The following is a 17153-nucleotide window of genomic DNA, read 5'->3' as shown; positions in this document are numbered from 1 at the left end:
AGCCCTCTTTTTGCGGTGGGGATGCTGCGGATTACTTGGGAGCACTGAAGCGAACTATAAGGAAGCTTTTGCCGGCGAGGGCCACAAAATATTGTATCGAGGGCCGCAAATGGCCCGCGGGCCGCGAGTTTGAGACCCCTGCTCTACACCAATAACAAAATTAGATAGAACAGAGCAAATATTTTATTTATAAAAAGAGAATATGTAATGTATAATATACTGTATATATTTGTTAGAAGCATATCACAATCACAATGAAATTTGCCTCTTAGTAGCGGACAAAAACGTATACTTTTTTTGGTTTTGTTTTAATACTCTAATTCCCTATAAACTAAACAAGCCTCGCCCACAGCTTTTCAGAGTGCCTTGGCACTGTAGCAAGGGCTTATGGGAGCTCAGTCTGGGCAGGAGGAGGAGGAGGAGGTTACTAGCTAGAGATTTCAGTGGCAGAGGGGAGGAGTAGAGGGGACTGAATTTGTCACATTACACACAGGCAAGCTGATAACATCTCCAGCCCTCAGCCTCTCACAAACAGAACATGGCTGCCCTCATTGTATCACAGGAATAAATAATCATAAACTGTTGAAGCTATTTGCAGCTAGATTTGCTGTGTAAACTATCTAAACTTTAGATAAGATATATAGACAAGTTACTTGTTATAGTTAGTTTTTCATCTCGGATACGCTTTAAAGGACACCTAAAGTAAGAGTGATATGGAGGCTGCCATATATTATTTTTCAACAATGCAAATTGGCTGCTTTTATCCACAGACTCTGAACAACCATGCAATTCAGATATTTCAGACTGAAGTCTGACTGGATTAGCTACATGATTGTTTAAGGTGTGTAATTACTGGAGCCAGAAAGATCAGTAGGATACCAGGCAACTGGTATTTTTTAAAAGACAATAAATATGGCAGCCACTATATTATGCTAGGTATACACAATGCAGTTTTCTGACAGATTTACTGTCAGATTGATCATTTCCAACATGTCCATTCTGATTTCCAATTGATGTTTAGAACATTTTTTCATAGAAGTGAACGAAAAATTGTTTGAAAAAAATTGATCGGAAATCAGATTGGTCACGTTGGAAATAATAGATCTGACAGTAAATCTGTCAGAAAATTGCATCGTGTGTACCTAGCATAACTCTCACTTCATGTGTTCTTTAAAGGGATACTGTAGGGGGGTCAGGGGAAAATGAGTTGAACTTACCTGGGGCTTCTAACGGTCCCCCGCAGACATCCTGTGTTGGCGCAGCCACTCACCGATGCTCCGGTTCCGCCTCCGGTTCACTTCTGGAATTTCAGACTTTAAAGTCTGAAAACCACTGCGCCTGCGTTGCCGTGTCCTCAATCCCGCTGATGTCATCAAGAGCGCACAGCGCAGGCCCAGTATGGTCTGTGTCTGCGCAGTACACTACTGGTGACATCAGCGGGAGCGAGGACACGGGCGTGCAGGCGCAGTGGTTTTCTGACTTTAAAGTCAGAAATTCCAGAAGTGAACTGGAGGCGGGGCCGGAGCATCGGTGAGTGGCTGCGCCAACACAGGATGTCTGCGGGGGACCATTAGAAGCCCCGGGTAAGTTCAGCTCATTTTCCCCCAACCCCCCTACAGTATCCCTTTAAGAAAATGCAATAATAGTTATAGCAGTGCTCGATTAGTCAGTAAGCATTTTTCTGAGCCCAACATTGTCTATGGAACCAAAACTCATTGCAGAGCATTGTTGCCAGAGCATTGCCGGTAATCGCAATGCATCTAAGAAGCTCTGTAACAAGTTAGGAAGTCACTGACCACTTAGTTTTTTATTATAATACATCATTTTCTGTGGTAACTGTGGTTTTTCATGCTTCCAGTCCAAATGAATCACAGCATTTAGATGAGCAAAGCTTACCTTTAAATATTTTAGATTCAGAATTTGTTAGTGACTACGAATGCGGTGTGCATTTCCTACTGATAATTATGTACTGTTTATTATAATGAATTAGTAAGACAATATTTCTTACACAGCTTTGCACAGTTGTTTCCTGTTCATCCATCATCTACCTATTGCAGTGTTTGCTCTGCCAAATATTTCCTTTGATAAGAATCTAAGGGAAGCTTTTGCTTTGTTGAAGTAAATCTAAACTAGCTTATTAATGTTAGGTTTATTATCTGTTCCAGTGACTTTCAAAAAGAAATAGCTACATGTGGTTATTACCGTATGTAATTACACATATATTTTGCATACATTAAAGCTATACGAACCCCGCCCCCCACCGCGCTGCTCCACGTTAAAGACTCATCCTGTGCTTAATTAGAAGAGATATTTTGGGTGAATCGGCTGGTTTCGCACCCGCTCGGCGTTGCGCCACATCTGATTTGGGCGCCGCTATAGACCACAATGTTAATTATGGCTATAGTCGCACAGCCTAAAGGACATATGTTCTATGATTTGGGTGCAGGTAATAGCCGGACTCCAAATTACATGGCAAAAGGAGAAAATTGAGTAATCAGTAGGGAAATATATTTGTTATATTCCCTAAAATTATTTAGTGCAGGGAGAGCATTCTCTTGGCTCTTCCCAGCACCCAAAATTACATGCCGCAGGGCCATATGTACTCTATTTTGGGCTACCACCATTTATTTTGCTACCACCATTTATTTAGATTTTCTTCCTTATATTCAAAGACAGCTCATATTTTTAAATAAGCTTGCATAAACTCTACATTATCATCATCAACGCTACAAAATATAATTTCATCCAAAAATGTGGACTATAGGCATTACTTTTTTTTTTTTTTTAACTCTCCTCATATTAGAAACTGACTGTATATTAAATCATAGCCTTTAGTACGGTTACACCCTTACTATGTAACTTCTAAAGAAACCTCTGCGTGATTAACAAACTGCAAATGGGATTGGTAGTACTGGGAATATTACTCCATCTATAATGAATTCTGAATTTCCAATTTATAGTTTGGCAACTGAATAACAGGTGGTCAACAAAATCTTCATAACCATCAGTAGAAGCCTACAACGCTCTTTGTGACGCCAACAGTGCATAGAAGCCGGAAAAATATAACCTAGTAGAAATCCCCTTTCTTTCCAGAAGTTCTTAACAGCTGGCTTTTTTATTCTCCAGAATTTCATCTTATGTCACAGTTATCTTGTCTAGGAGTGGCCTTAGGCATGTTCCCTCCTTACCCTTACCCAGAACTAGTTCCCTGCTTACCCTTCCCATCAACCTTTGCTATCCATGTAATGGAGTTTATTCCTCTTCCTGTCCCACCCCTTCCCTACTGCAAGGCCGATTGGCCTATTTTGAAAATTGTAATGCCAATTAAATATATATATATATACAGTATATATACAGTATATATACAGTATATATATATATATATATATATATATATATATATATATATATACATATACATATATATATGTATATATATGTCACGGAACAGCCGTGAGAAACTAGAACGCAATCGGTTTATTGTGCCGATCGCCCTGGATGGTAGTCAGGCCAGCGATTTAGAGATTGACATTCCGGGTTTTTTTAAATAGGAAGTTTTTTTCCCCTGTTAGCAGCTGGCAGGAAGACTGGCCCTGTGACTGCTGATTAAGCCAGCGGTGTAAACTCAAAGTTTGTCTAAGCTGATCTCACATTCAGATGTTAATTGAAGGTGCCAACAGGGCCTTTTCATAGACGGAGATCCCAAGAAGCAGACACAGCTGGACTCCAGTCAGGCTGACTCCAGCCTTAGCAGGAAGAAATGAATGTACTATATAATCTTTTGCCCATTTACAGAATACAATAAATAGGGTGGTTATGAGAGCGGTATCATTGGATCCGTAGGGTCATGCTGGATCTCTTGATACCAGTCGAGAGGGGCCCGGGGCCCCTACAACCCAGGTATGAATCTACCCAGGACCCTGATCTGCTGCACTAGCCATGTCGGATATCATATTAATCTGTATTTTCCTCCAAGTATGAAGCTGTTACCCCCCTAAATGTAACGTGTATGGTTCAGGAGTTACAGCAATTCATAAGTTTAGCTCTAAAATCTCTCAGAGGGAATGAACTGTCATTTGCTGGTAGCTCAGAGGGGGCCGGCATTGCCACACCCCCAAACCAGCTTCATCAAAAGCACAGAGCCAGCAGGCGGGCTGGAGTCCTCCACCCTGAAAACATCTTGAACTCATCGGTGCCAGCTTGAGGATATGCTGGCATCCACCTGGTCTGAACTCTGAACTTTGATTGAAACCCAGAACTCTGATTTTTCCCACAAAAAGGACATCTTTCCAGGAACTAAGTATTTTTCTCCCTTCTTTTATTTTTTATACTGGCTATTACTGTTTTAATAATTGTTGATTTTAATAATTGTCTGTATATATTTATTATTTATATTGCTGTGAATAAAAGACTTCCTCCAAGTCATTCACTGTTCCGCTACCCTGCTTATCAGCACACACAGAACTGATCCCGGGTCTCTGAAGATACGCTATTGTTTGTTTGTTGTTGGCTAGACAGAATACCGTGTGTTTAACCGTTTTATTCGCAGGACTAGTCAGTCAGTAAATCGGGTCCACTGGCCCATACCAGTGGTGGTGGCAGATACCGTGGAATCGTGTGTACGTTGTAATTACCCGTGTCTCACAGGCTCCCTTCTGAGTTGTCTGCGGCTAATTCTTAACGGTTCCTGCGCATTGACTGCGACCAGAGTTCGCACGATCCGTGCGCTGGCACCGTTTAGAAGGCTAAGTGCGGTCAGCCACTAGGGCTCCTGTGACAATATATATATATTGGCACTGCGATCTTGTTTTTAATGACCTGAGGAAACGGAGGCTGAAACTTCAAGAAACGCGTTGTCTGTGCCACCTTTTTATGCCCAATAAACCTTCTAAGCCATCCAGTGTTGCTTATCAACTGCGTGACGCTCAATTCCCTATACTCAGCCCCTAAAGGCTTAGGACATGTGGACTCCGCTCCCCAATACCATACTGCACGGGTCAAGTCAGCGTCCCCAATTCAAACCTGGACTATTATTATCTTGTGAAGGAGCCCGTACCGCCTCTCATCCCTGGGGGATTTTTCCTCTGGCTGCCTCCACGAGAGCCTGGCCCCTGGCTGGCATCAAAGGGAAACACGCCTTCTCTGGCTGGTCATTTACCGTGCATACAAGGCCAGATTTATACCTTTTTGGCCCCTAGACCAAGTATGGTGTGGCTTTTCTTTTATGTGCATCAGCGCCCCACTCATTCCATGTGCAACCTCCTCTTCCATGTGTGTCATCCATGTACTGTCTCTTTCATGAACAGCTCCCTTGATCATCTGTTTCCCTTTTTCATATATTCCTCCCCCTTTTCAGCCTCCTTTTTCAGGTTCAGGTTCTTTCTCTGCCCAGGGCCACCATGAGCCTATAGCCGCCTTTGTCACGTCCTATTATAATAGTCATGGCTTTCCTGAACTCATCATCTGGGTCATATTTTTTATTTTTCAGCAATGAGAAATTATATTCTTCCCTAGGTGGCACTGAGGCACTCAGTACCAACTCTATGCAGTATGTAAAAAAGAGGGTAGGATTCCATGGGAATGAGGCAGGGCTTTGTGATAGAAAGACTATTTATGAATTGTCAGCTGCAATGTAACTTATGCTTGGTAGCCTGTCTCCATGCTTGCAGCTGGGGGCTACAAAACTGGAGTTGTACCATGTTTCTGGCTTATAAGAGTCTATGTCTGTTCAATCTAATCTCTTACAGTGTTCAGTTCTGCACTGTACACTAATGGTTTAGGGCAGTGGTGCCCACAGATTTTCAGCTTGTGAGCTACTTTTCAACCTGCAGAGTCCACGAGATCTACCTGACCCCCCCCCCCCACACCCCCCGCAGCATACACAAGGATTCTGCTCACACCCCTCCCAAAGCCTAGAGAATAGCAGCAGCAGGAGCCTTCTCCCCTACATGTCCTGAACCCCCTTCCCTATCCCAGCAGTTCAATCCTCCCCCCTTCAAACGTAGCAAATAGCTTCAGAATCCTCCTGAAGCTTTTTGCCCACAGTGTTCTCACTTGCCAGGCAGCCTGGAGGGGAGAAGACGCTGCGCACGCAGGCAGCCTGGAGGGGGAGGGGACGCTGTGTGAGTCACACAGCCTGGAGGGGAGGAGACCTGGGCCCCAGTTGCTCCTCTCCCCTTCAGCCGCGCTTCCCCTTTAGCCGCGCCTATCCCCTCTTCTCACTTATGCTGCTAAGGCAGCAAAATGTGACAGCCATGGCTGCACGGCTTTAGATTATGACAGGACACGGCCAGGCGGCCGCAATCTACTCAGCAAGTGGTCGCGATCTACCGGTAGATCGTGATCGACCGATTGGGCACCCAGAGTTTAGGGTATACTTTTGGGCAGGAGGGATATAAGAGAATAGTCCACATGGCTCCATCTAACAGTCCTTTTATAAGAATAACAATAATAACTACTACTGTACAAAACATTTGTAAAATGCTTTTCTCCCATAGGACACAAAGTGCATAAGCTTGTCTCAGTTCAGTACATAGCTGCGGTTCATGATGTGTTACAGGGGAAAAGTTATACGATCATAAATGCCAGACCAAACAGGTGGTTTTTCAGTTTTCATTTAAACGCCTCCAGGGTTGAAGCTGTCTTGATTGGGTGTAGCAAAGCGTTCTAAAGTGTAGGGGAAGCACGACAGAAAGCTTGGGCTCCAAAGGTTTTTAGCTGGACTCTGGGGGTGATGAAGTTATAAGATCTTGTTGATCTGAGGTTGTGAAAGGTGTGACACAACAAATCCTTCAGGTATCCATGACCATGTAGAGATTTGAGCATTAACATGCCAATTTTGAAAAGGATTCTCTATTTTATGGTTAGCCAGTGGAGTGAGCAAAGGATCGGTGTTATGTGGTTTAGGGCTGCAAAATTTTAAAAGCCCCTTTTATTACATTTTTTTCCATGGGCACATCTTATTGAAGTCTCTATGTGAAAATGATTAACATGTTGCCACTAAGACTTGTTCATACTACATGAAGTGTTAGAAGGTGAATACCGGTAGTTCATCTGGCAGAGAAGAAATTGGCAATTGAGTCCATTATTACCACTTCATGTGAAACGCAAAGTATGGAAAGTCCCAAAGGGGAAGGTGTGTGTGTGTTATTATGATGCATTTGCATAGTGCTGACATTTCTGACAGCACTATAGACTATATGGACACTTCACTAACTGTCCCTCAGAGGAGCTCATAGTCTCATCCCTACCTCACAGGCCCAAATTCAATTCCCTTTTTCTGTTAAGTTTTCTCCTACAGGGGCAAACCCAGGATATTCAAGGGGCGGGGGGGGATGGGGCGTTGTTCCTGAAAGGTCTCCCTCAGCCACGCACAATACAGTATATTAATATGGTAGGACATTATGCTGGGTACACATGTTGCAATTTCACATCCATCTGACAGGATCTGATAATTATTTTCTAAATGTCCTATCTGCTCCCGATTGACAACGGAAGCAGTTTGGATACAGATAATAATGAGGATAGCCGACATTGCTGATGAAGGGGAAAGTGCAGCATTCACACAGCAGAGTGCAGGACTGTGCTTATACCTGACTCTGTTAAGTTCCCCAGAGCTGCTCCATGCTCTGTACACACACTGCTGCTCCATCCACAGTCAACTGTAGCAGGGAAAGAAAGGTGGCGGTGCTGTGAGCTGCAGGATACTTGCAGATATTCTGGTATCTTCAATTTGTGCCTGTCCCCAGACACTGCACCGGCCCTTATCTGAGCGGGGATTCTGGGCAACTGTAATTCTCCCCTGCGTTTGTCTAGGATATTTGTATTTTTCTACTGAAAAATGTGTATAATTGACACTAAACTTTATTACCATCCTTTAAATTGATATATCTCTTATTTTCAATTGTTGATATGAAGGAAAATGAAGCAGGATAGAAAGGACCAGTGTGGTTTGAATTAGAAAACAACATATTTTTCTTATGAAATTTTTATAGTATGTGTGATTAGAGGTCTGGTTAGAGGTGTGGCAGGGGTTTGGCTTAAGTGTCCTTCTTTCTGATCTCAAAATGTTGGGAGGTATGCTACTCTCTGATTGCACGGGAAAGAATCCAAAGACATAACAACAAAAGTTGTTTAGGTGATACCTTTAATGACTAATTGTACAAGAGTCCTTTTGCTTTACTCAATTTCCCGCCGATAGACAGCAGATTCGATTACTGTGATTGATGCGCAAACGCTGACCAATCGACCGATTTCCATCCAAAATCAATCGATCCTATCGATCTGTCTGCGCGGAAAATTTCGCTCTATCACTGGCGGGTCGGGAGTGCGTCGATAGCGGCGTTCGAATGTCCGATGACCTCTAGCAGCAATACATTACCTGTTCCGCCGGTGCTTGTCCCCGCTGTCCCTTATCTGCGCTGGGCTCCGGCTGGCTTCGCTTACTTCCTGTCAGGGGAAGTGTAAACAGTAGAGTGCCCTCTACTGTTTAAACTTCCCCCGACAGGAAGTAAAGTGAAGCCCAGAGCGGAGACCGGGGGACTCGCACAGGCCGGATCAAGTAATGTATGCAGGGGCGGTGGCAGCGGCAATATGCAGGGGGCGGTGGCAGCGGCAGCTCTACAGATTGTGAATCGATTTCAGAGTGAAATTAATTCAAAATCTGTTTGCAGTGTAGGCAGCCAATAGATCCCTCTTTGATCAGATTCGATCAGAGGGATCTATCTGCTGGTCGATCTGGTGGCAATTGACCAGTGTATGGCTGCCTTAAAAAGACTCTGAAGTCTCGTTTTTTACCTCTTTTCTTTATAAATTCCTGTTAAGCATGAATGCCCCCCCCCTTGAATCGCCGCATTCCTGTGGCAGATGGGTGATTTATTGCTGTGTAATTGACCTGCAAACTTCTACGACTTTGCAGGGCTTCTCTTCCTGGAGAGGCTGAGCTTTGGGCTGTAGCTCAGCCTCTCCGCAATCAATCTCCGTGGATCTCCGCCTTCTCCCCACCCCTCTCAGTAAAAGAAGACTGAGAGGGGTGGGGAGAGGCGACGATCAGCAGAGATTAACTGCGGAGGAGGCAGAGCTACAGCTGAAAGCCCTGCCTCTCCAGGAAGAGAAGCTCCGGAGGTTTGCAGGGCTGTAAAAACAGTAATAAATCACTCATCTGCCCCGGGGATGCAGAGAATCTATTGGGGCATTTATGCAGAACAGGATTAAATGAAGAAAAGAGGTGAACTTCAGAGTCTCTTTAAGTTTCTTCTTCAGGCATGTTTCAGAGCTGGATCAGAACTGATCCAGCTCTGAAACATGCCTGAAGAAGAGACTTACATTTTTGAAAGCTTGCAAAGGACTCTTGTACAGTTAGTCATTAAAGGTATCACCTAAACAACTTTTGTTGTTATGTCTTCGAATTCTCTCCATGACTAATACCGGACCACATGCAACTGCAAGGGAAAGGTCCTCCCCCAAGTGTTTCTCCTGCTGTACTTTATTCATTAAATGAACATATACCAGTAGAGCTGGATGTTTTTATTACGCACAAAAACTCTGTTTGCATTTTGTATTTGTGGTGCCGTTTTTTTTTTATTGTACTATACACTGCAAATTGTATTTAAAGTGTTCCAGAGCAAAAGCTTGGATTCAAAATTGGATACTTACCTGAAGAAAGGGAAGCCTCAGGATCCTATTGAGGCTTCCCTCGCGACTCTGTTGCCCCCATTGCTAAATGCGGCCCCCCGGAAGATTAGTGACAAAGCATTGTCGCTAATCACATCGGGGCTGCGCAGCCCCTCTTCCTGGATCAGGGCCACGCAATAGCCGATTGAGCCAGCCTGCGCATGCGCAGTAAGGGCCTGTTTCCACAGGGATAATGATGCGAATGTGGCTACCTAGCTGCATCGCATCACTTCCACTGGTGCCCGCATCACTTCCATATCTCCCAATGCGGAAGTCAACTGAGGAGATGAGACGCGGCTGCAGGTGGATGCGGCCGTGCGAGAATCTGCAGCATGCTGCAGATTCTCGGATCACTGTGCACTGCTCCGCACAACATGCATGCAGTGGAAACTATTCCATAGCCGTGCATGTGTTTCAGCATACCCGCGGTGTGATGCGGCTAAGTAGCTAAGTAGCCGCATCACACAGCTTCTAGTGGAAACGGGCCCTAAGCCAGAGCCGCGGACTCCGTGCTACTGTGTATGTGCGGGCGGTTCGCGCGGCTATGATCGAGGAAGAGGAGCTGCGGAGCCCCAATGTGAAGGGAGGCTCAGCAATGGGGCTTCCAACCATTGAGGGAAGCCTCAATAGGATCCTGAGGCTTCCCTCTCTTCAGGATAAGTATCTGATTTCAAGCCCGCGTTTGCAATTTGCCAAAATCCTAATTGCCTTGCATACATCATTTTCAGAGCGATTTAGTAGGGGAAAGCAGGACCCAGAATTGCTTTCCTCTAAATTGCTCCTCTTTTCTGCGCTGTGGTGCAGCAAAAGACATGCAGATAAAGCCTGTATTAGTGGAACAATGTTGTTTATGCTTGCAGAATCTGGCAGAGATAAGGTCATATGAAGGGAAGTTCAGTTCAGGTTTGTTTTAAAAAACGGTTCCTTTACATTTTTGTGGCACACTGATATTTTATAATAATGGTATAGCTAAAGATAAAATAATATTAATAGAAATGTGTATTTTTGTAGGAATCTCAGCTGGTCTCTTTGGAACCAATGACAATGAAGCAAGAAATGATCTTGTGCTACCGGACCACTCTCACACTAACAGCACATTCGATTTCTCACAGAAATGGCAGGTAATTACTTCAGTTATGCAAAAGCGGAATATCAACTTGGATGACCAGATTGAGGTAAGTGGGTGATTCTCTAGGTTCTTTGTTTTCAGAAGCATTTACTGAACACCTGTTTAAAGTGAACTTAAACTGAAAGGAAAAAAAGAGTTTCACTTACCTGGGGCCTCTACCAGCCCCCCGCAGCCGCCCTGTGCCAGCGCCGTCAATCAATGATCCTCTGGTCTCCTGGCGTGGCTAAGTTTCTTTCTTTAGCAACTGGCCAGTCGATGGCCACTGACTGCGCAACCCTGGTCGCATGCGTCCTCAATCATGCTCCCGTCACTGGGAGCGTCCTGCGCAGGCACAGTAGAAGAACATCTCGTACTGTGCCTGCGCAGGACGCTCCTGACAACGGCGCAATGGCCACCGACTGGCCAGTCGCTGAAGAATGAAACTTAGCTGCTGCGGGGGACCGAAGGGTCGTTGATTAATGACGCAGGCACAGGGCAGCTGCAGGGGGCTGGTAGAAGCCCCAGGTATATGAATCTCTCTTTTTTTAAATTTCATTTTAGGTTCACTTTAACTGCCATGCGCAGAGGCTGCCAAACTCGCTGGGTCAGTAGCTGCTACGGAGGGGACCCTGGGAGACTGGCCTGGAGCAGAGCTGTGGCAAGGGACACATAAGGCTTGATTTAGTAAACCGTGCTAACTGTTAGCACGCTTGTGAAAAGCCCCTCTTCACGCCTAAAATCACTTTTTGCAAGCTAACTGGCGCTCGCACGCAAAGTCCCGCTTGCAAAACTTTGCGCGCGCATAGCGCCGTGCTCACGAGACATCGGATTGCGGTGCAACGATAACTATATATAAGGTTGCATCGGGTGCGACCTTAACGTCGCACCGCGATATGCGCGCAAATTTCACTGGTGCGTGCTAAGTACTTAGCACCCTAGTTAGTCTGATGCAATATAAGAGCTTTAATACTTTACCCGCAGCAGTGCCGATCCATCATTGGAATCTGAATACTGTGGGTCTCTATGGACACTGAGACTGTGATCGTGGCACACTAATTTATCTTCTTTGATGCTCCTCCTAAACCTTTTGTGAGGACCATGGTCCTGACATCACACTGTGGGAGGGTTTTACCACACTATCAGCCATACAGTGCCCCCTGATGATCCGTTTGTGAAAAGGAAAATATTTCTCATGGGAAAGGGGGTATCAGCTACTGATTGGGATAAGGTTCAATTCTTGGTTACAGTTTCTCTTTAAAGAGGAACTTTAGCGAAAAGGCAAAAAAAAAAATAAAAAAAAAAAAATCAATACAAAGTTAAAAAACAGAAGAGATCAAGAAATAAATTATATTCGCCATGTAATTTGATTATATTGTTTGATCCACAATCAGCCTGCACGTAATCATCTTAACTACTGGCAGACATGAAAAAAACTATTCAGCAGAAACTGACATTATCTATAACCACACCCCCTAACAATGCAATAGGCTGAAAGGTTGATTTTCATAACTATACACATGCACAGAGGGATATACTGGTTGCTTGGCATTTGGAAACAGCTGTTATTTCCCGCAGTGCAACAATTCTCACAGACAGAAAACTGTCAGGACCAAGGTCTTGACATCACACTGTGGGAGGGGTTTCACCACAATATAAGTCATACAGACGTCCCTGATAATCTATTTGAGAAAAGGTAAAGATTTCTCTTGGGAAAAGTGGTATCAGTTATTTATTGGGATGAAGTTCAGTTTGTGGTTACTGGTCCTCTTTAACAATACACATCAATTGTGACAAGCCCACTGGAATCCATGGAAATAAACAGAAGCAGTCACCGAGCGCACAGTGATCCTCATACAGATAGTCCTATATTTGCATGAGGAAGCGGGTTGTATCCCACAAAATGCGTTGCAGTTTTTGGTAAATAATGAATAATAAATCTTTTTTTAAACCGACTGTTTGGCTCATCATTTGGGAGTTAAGTTCACCACTACTTCTCTTTTTAACCAGTTTTTAATACATTTTATACTTGTTGGTGCCTCTGTTACATCCATTTTGCAGCACTGGTTGTTAGTGTTGAAAAACATTTAGAACAGCTCTATGCGGTGGATCACTGATGGATTATAGCTGTTGTAATTTTGATCATTGATCTGATCCTTTTCAGGTTGACAGTCAGTGCAGCTTTGGAAGAAAAAAGACCAAGCCCTGCCTGAGTGCTCCGCATCAGAAGTTATGTAAAGTGTTTTTCCAGGGATCCAGTTCTGTTCTCAGAAACTGCTTCAGAGTGGTATGTTGTTCACACATTCTTTATTTGGCCTTCCGGGTGAGCCAGCCTTGGTTGCATGTGTTTTGATTTATGATGCTCACCATAATAAGCAGCAGATACTATCTTCCATCCACCATAACATTATCGATTGCAGATTCTGTGCAGCTTATTCTGCTTCTTCCTATTTCAGCACTTTATGCTATCACAATGTTTAACAAACAACAGCACAATCTATATAATTGAAAGATATTCATCTCTGTCCTCAGATTCACCCAGCGCCATTTCACAACATGTGTGTGGAAGATATATGTGATTCAAATGACATTAAACCTGTCTGCAACTTGGCAGCCGCATACGTTCATTTATGCAACAGAAACCATGTGCCTATAGAAGTCCCTTCTCAGTGTGGTGAGTACATCGTATGAAATGTATATCTTGTTTTTCCAGCTGCTGTTACGTTTGTTCTTTGCAGTGTTCTGGGAGGCCAGTTAGTTGATACTTGTTACTTACGGTTATGTATTTATATTATGAAGGCGTAGTTAAAGGACCACTGTTGCGAAAAACTTAAAATTTTAAATATCTGTAAACATATACAAATAAGAAGTACGTTTCTTCCAGAGTAAAATGAGCCATAAATGACTTTTCGCCTATGTTGCTGTCACTGACCGTAAGTAGTAGAAATCTGACAGAACCGACAGGTTTTGGAGTATCTTATCACCTCATGGGGGGTTCTCAGGGTTTTCTTTATTTTCAGAAGCACTTAGTGAATGGCAATTGCTCTGTCCAACTGCCCAAAAAAAGTATGCAGCAAGCAGGAAGGCTGGCCAGAATCTTTTTATGAGTGTGTCTTTGTAAAGAATAAAGACCATGCTGAGAATCACCCATGAAGAGATGGACTAGCCCAAAACTTGTCGGTAATGTCAGATTTCTACTACTTACTGTAAGTGACAACAACATAGGAGAGAGATAATTTATGGCTCATTTTACTCTGGAAGCAACGCACTTCTTATTTGTATGTGTTTACATAAATTTTACATTTTAAGATTTTTGCGACAGTGGTCCTTTAAGTGCATTGAAGTAATCAGAAGCTCTGTTTACTTCAATTATCCAGTGGTTTGCAGACAAGTTCTATTTCTCGTTTTGCAGATGACCAGATACAGGTTTGACCCCTGCGGGCGACAGTAATTGGTCGCCCATGGAACTGGGTTTCCCCATCAATGTTTGATTGGGGCCCTCCTTTTTTTTAATAGATTTTCATTTATATAATGTTTAATATATTAAAAACATCTTATAATGTATTGCTAGCTTCACATTATCACATATCACTGTGTGAATGCCTGGGCTTCTTCTCTACCATGGGCCACTGTAGTGCAAGAACAGTTACTTTACCAGTCATTTCCTGGTGTGCATTGTTAACTGTGACATCCCTGTCCTACTTCCTCCTTGGTGCTATAACTCATAAAGGGCCTTAATATCCCTATCACTGTCCTTGCTATACAGCTACTGTTACTGAACAGAGGATGCAGCTAATCTGTTCTACGCTTTGAGCTATTTATTCATGACATCAAGGCTATTCATAATGCCATGAAACATAATGGCCTTTGCACAGCTTGTTTTTCTTCTGCATAGCAGAGCATTTACTGAAAGTAATAGATGCTAATACAGATCTGTGTCAGTTGCTCTCGAGATGTTTCATTGTGCTGTGGTAATTTGTCTGGCTTGAGTACTGCTGACTGTTAATGTACGCGGCTGGTTTTCTGGCTGAATGATAATGAAATTATAGAGTGTCTGTAGTCTGCGCTTCCACATTGCTGAGAAGTGATTCTGAGCCGTAATATCTGTATGACGGAAGGACAGTTACGCATCCCATGGTCAAAAGTGCAGATAATTGCCGTAATCAGCAATGAGTTATTTGGTTTCACCCTGTGGTCTGTCTGACCATTGTGAATGTGTTGACTGATAGCCCTTGGTTACACCACTAAGCTGTATTACCCCCAAAAACAAAGCATTTGTTACCTTGGTCTACATTTCATCACTTAAAGGACATCTGTCACAAAAAATTGTGAAATTTAAAATGCGTACATATAAATTGTAGCTTTCCCAAAGAGTAAAATGCACTATAAATTACCTTTTTTACTATGTCACTGTCATGTATAGTAGGTAGTTCATATCTGAAAGATCTGCAGGTTTTGGACTAAATAATTTCCTCAAAAGAACATACTGAGCAATTGCCAAATAAGTGTGCGAATTAGTAGGGAAGCTGGCTGATATTCCTTAAATAACTTCAGTGCTCTGAATCCTCTCAAGTTAATAATATCCGTCACCACACACCCTTCAAAGTGCAGGCTTACCAATTTATGGTGAGACCCAGATTATAAGGTCTAAAGTCTATGGCAAATCACCCTTGCGATCACCCCAACGATCAGCTTCTCATGAACCCTTGAAAGCTCGTATGACCACTTCTCCTCCTTATGCCAGCAGCCGCTAACAGCATAAAAAATATAATAACCGGGATAAATCTAAGTGTACTCCGTTAAAAACAGGCACGTTTATTGCACATCCAAGGAAGAATACAGTTATAATACTCACTTCTGGGCCCTTGTGACAGGGACCCGTGATCTTAACTCACATATCACAATACAAGTCCTGGAGTGCCGTCCTCGTCTACCACCCGGGGCTTACGGGTGGTAGACGAGGACGGCACTCCAGGACTTGTATTGTGATACGCAAGTTAAGATCACGGGTCCCTGTCACAAGGGCCCGGAAGTGAGTATTATAACTGTAGTCTTCCTTGGATGTGCAAAAAAAACAAGGTGCCTGTTTTTAACAGAGTACACTTAGATTTGCCCCGGTTATTATATTTTTTATGCTGTGAGCGGCTGCTGGCATAAGGAGGAGAAGTGGTCACACAAGCTTTTAAGGGTTCATGAGAAGCTTATCGTTGGGGTGATCGCAAGGGTGATTTGCCATAGCTTTTAGACCTTATAATCTGGGTCTCACGATAAATTGGTAAGCCTGCACTTTGAAGGGTGTGTGGCGATGGATATTATTAACTTGAGAGGATTCATAGCGCTGAAGATATTAAAGGAATATTGGTGACAAAGTTTATCTGAGGACTTTTAACTTCTTGGCTGCTTATGGGACTTTTATTAAAATAACAATTTTTCTCCAGCTTGGATATATATATATGCATATAAGCTGGCTGATATCTTTGTAAAGATCAGGGGTCAGTAAACTACAGCCCAGCTTGGCTATTTTATCCATCTGCAGCCTGCAGGGCCAGATTCAGTGGGGCAAATCTTAACAGCCCCCCCCCCCCCCCCCCGCAGGTGAAGTGGCGCTGCGGCATTTTACAGACACTGTGCCAGTTCACCGGCCGCAGTTCACCTCCAGGGTGTGGGAGTCTGTGGATTACGGCTCAAGGGCTATGGGAAAATGGCATCTGAAGCCCAGCACTGGAGTCTGTTCGTGTCTCCAGTGCTGGGCTTCAGAGGCCATTTTCCCATAGCCCTGCTCTGCCTGCCACTGCATTACCTGCTGCAGTGACGATGTAGAATTGACGCTGAGGCCGAGATCCACCTGCTAAGTGAGTAGATTGTTTTTATTTTTAGATGCAGGGACATTAGGGGACACTATCTTGGGGGGGGGGGGGGGGGGGTTCAGACAGATGGAACAAATATAAATAACAATATTAAAGAAGAACCCTGCCTAATGAGAGTTTTCTAAGGGGGAAATGCTGCCTCATGTTTATATATATTTTTGAGGGGGAAATTATGCCAATTGTGTGTATTTTATGGGAATATTGCCACATTACATGTATTGTGTATGAACATTACCACATTACATGTATTCTTTGGGGTAACAGTGCCTCATTATGAGTATTTTGTGGCGTAACGCTGCCACAATATGTGTATTTTGTGGAACAAACACTGCCACAATATGTGTATTTTGTGGAATAATGCTGTCACATTATGTGTATTTGGAGGAAACGCTGCACATTGTGTATTTTGGGGGAAACTCATCCGAATTATGTGATTTAGTGAGGGGGCGTCTGCAGTCCCAGGGCTTGTGTTGTTTGGTGCCAAAGAGTACTGGCTGCTGCCATTTGCT

At 43.6% G+C, this 17153-nt stretch overlaps 1 protein-coding gene across 2 annotated transcripts in view; it reads left to right on the top strand.

The window, feature by feature from the left end:
* LOC137524618 (uncharacterized) overlaps positions 1-17153 on the top strand; it is a 571079-nt gene that overhangs the window by 551816 nt on the left and 2110 nt on the right. For both annotated transcript variants that reach the window (XM_068244694.1, XM_068244693.1), the window contains exons 71-73: positions 10684-10793; positions 12942-13064; positions 13310-13451. In XM_068244694.1, the coding sequence (XP_068100795.1) occupies positions 10684-10793; positions 12942-13064; positions 13310-13451 (375 nt within the window). The remainder of the gene's footprint in view (positions 1-10683; positions 10794-12941; positions 13065-13309; positions 13452-17153) is intronic.

This window comes from Hyperolius riggenbachi, chromosome 7, assembly GCF_040937935.1.
Source record: "Hyperolius riggenbachi isolate aHypRig1 chromosome 7, aHypRig1.pri, whole genome shotgun sequence".
In the NCBI taxonomy this organism is placed as follows: Eukaryota; Metazoa; Chordata; class Amphibia; order Anura; family Hyperoliidae; genus Hyperolius; species Hyperolius riggenbachi.
This window is presented reverse-complemented; position numbering and strand designations above follow the sequence as displayed.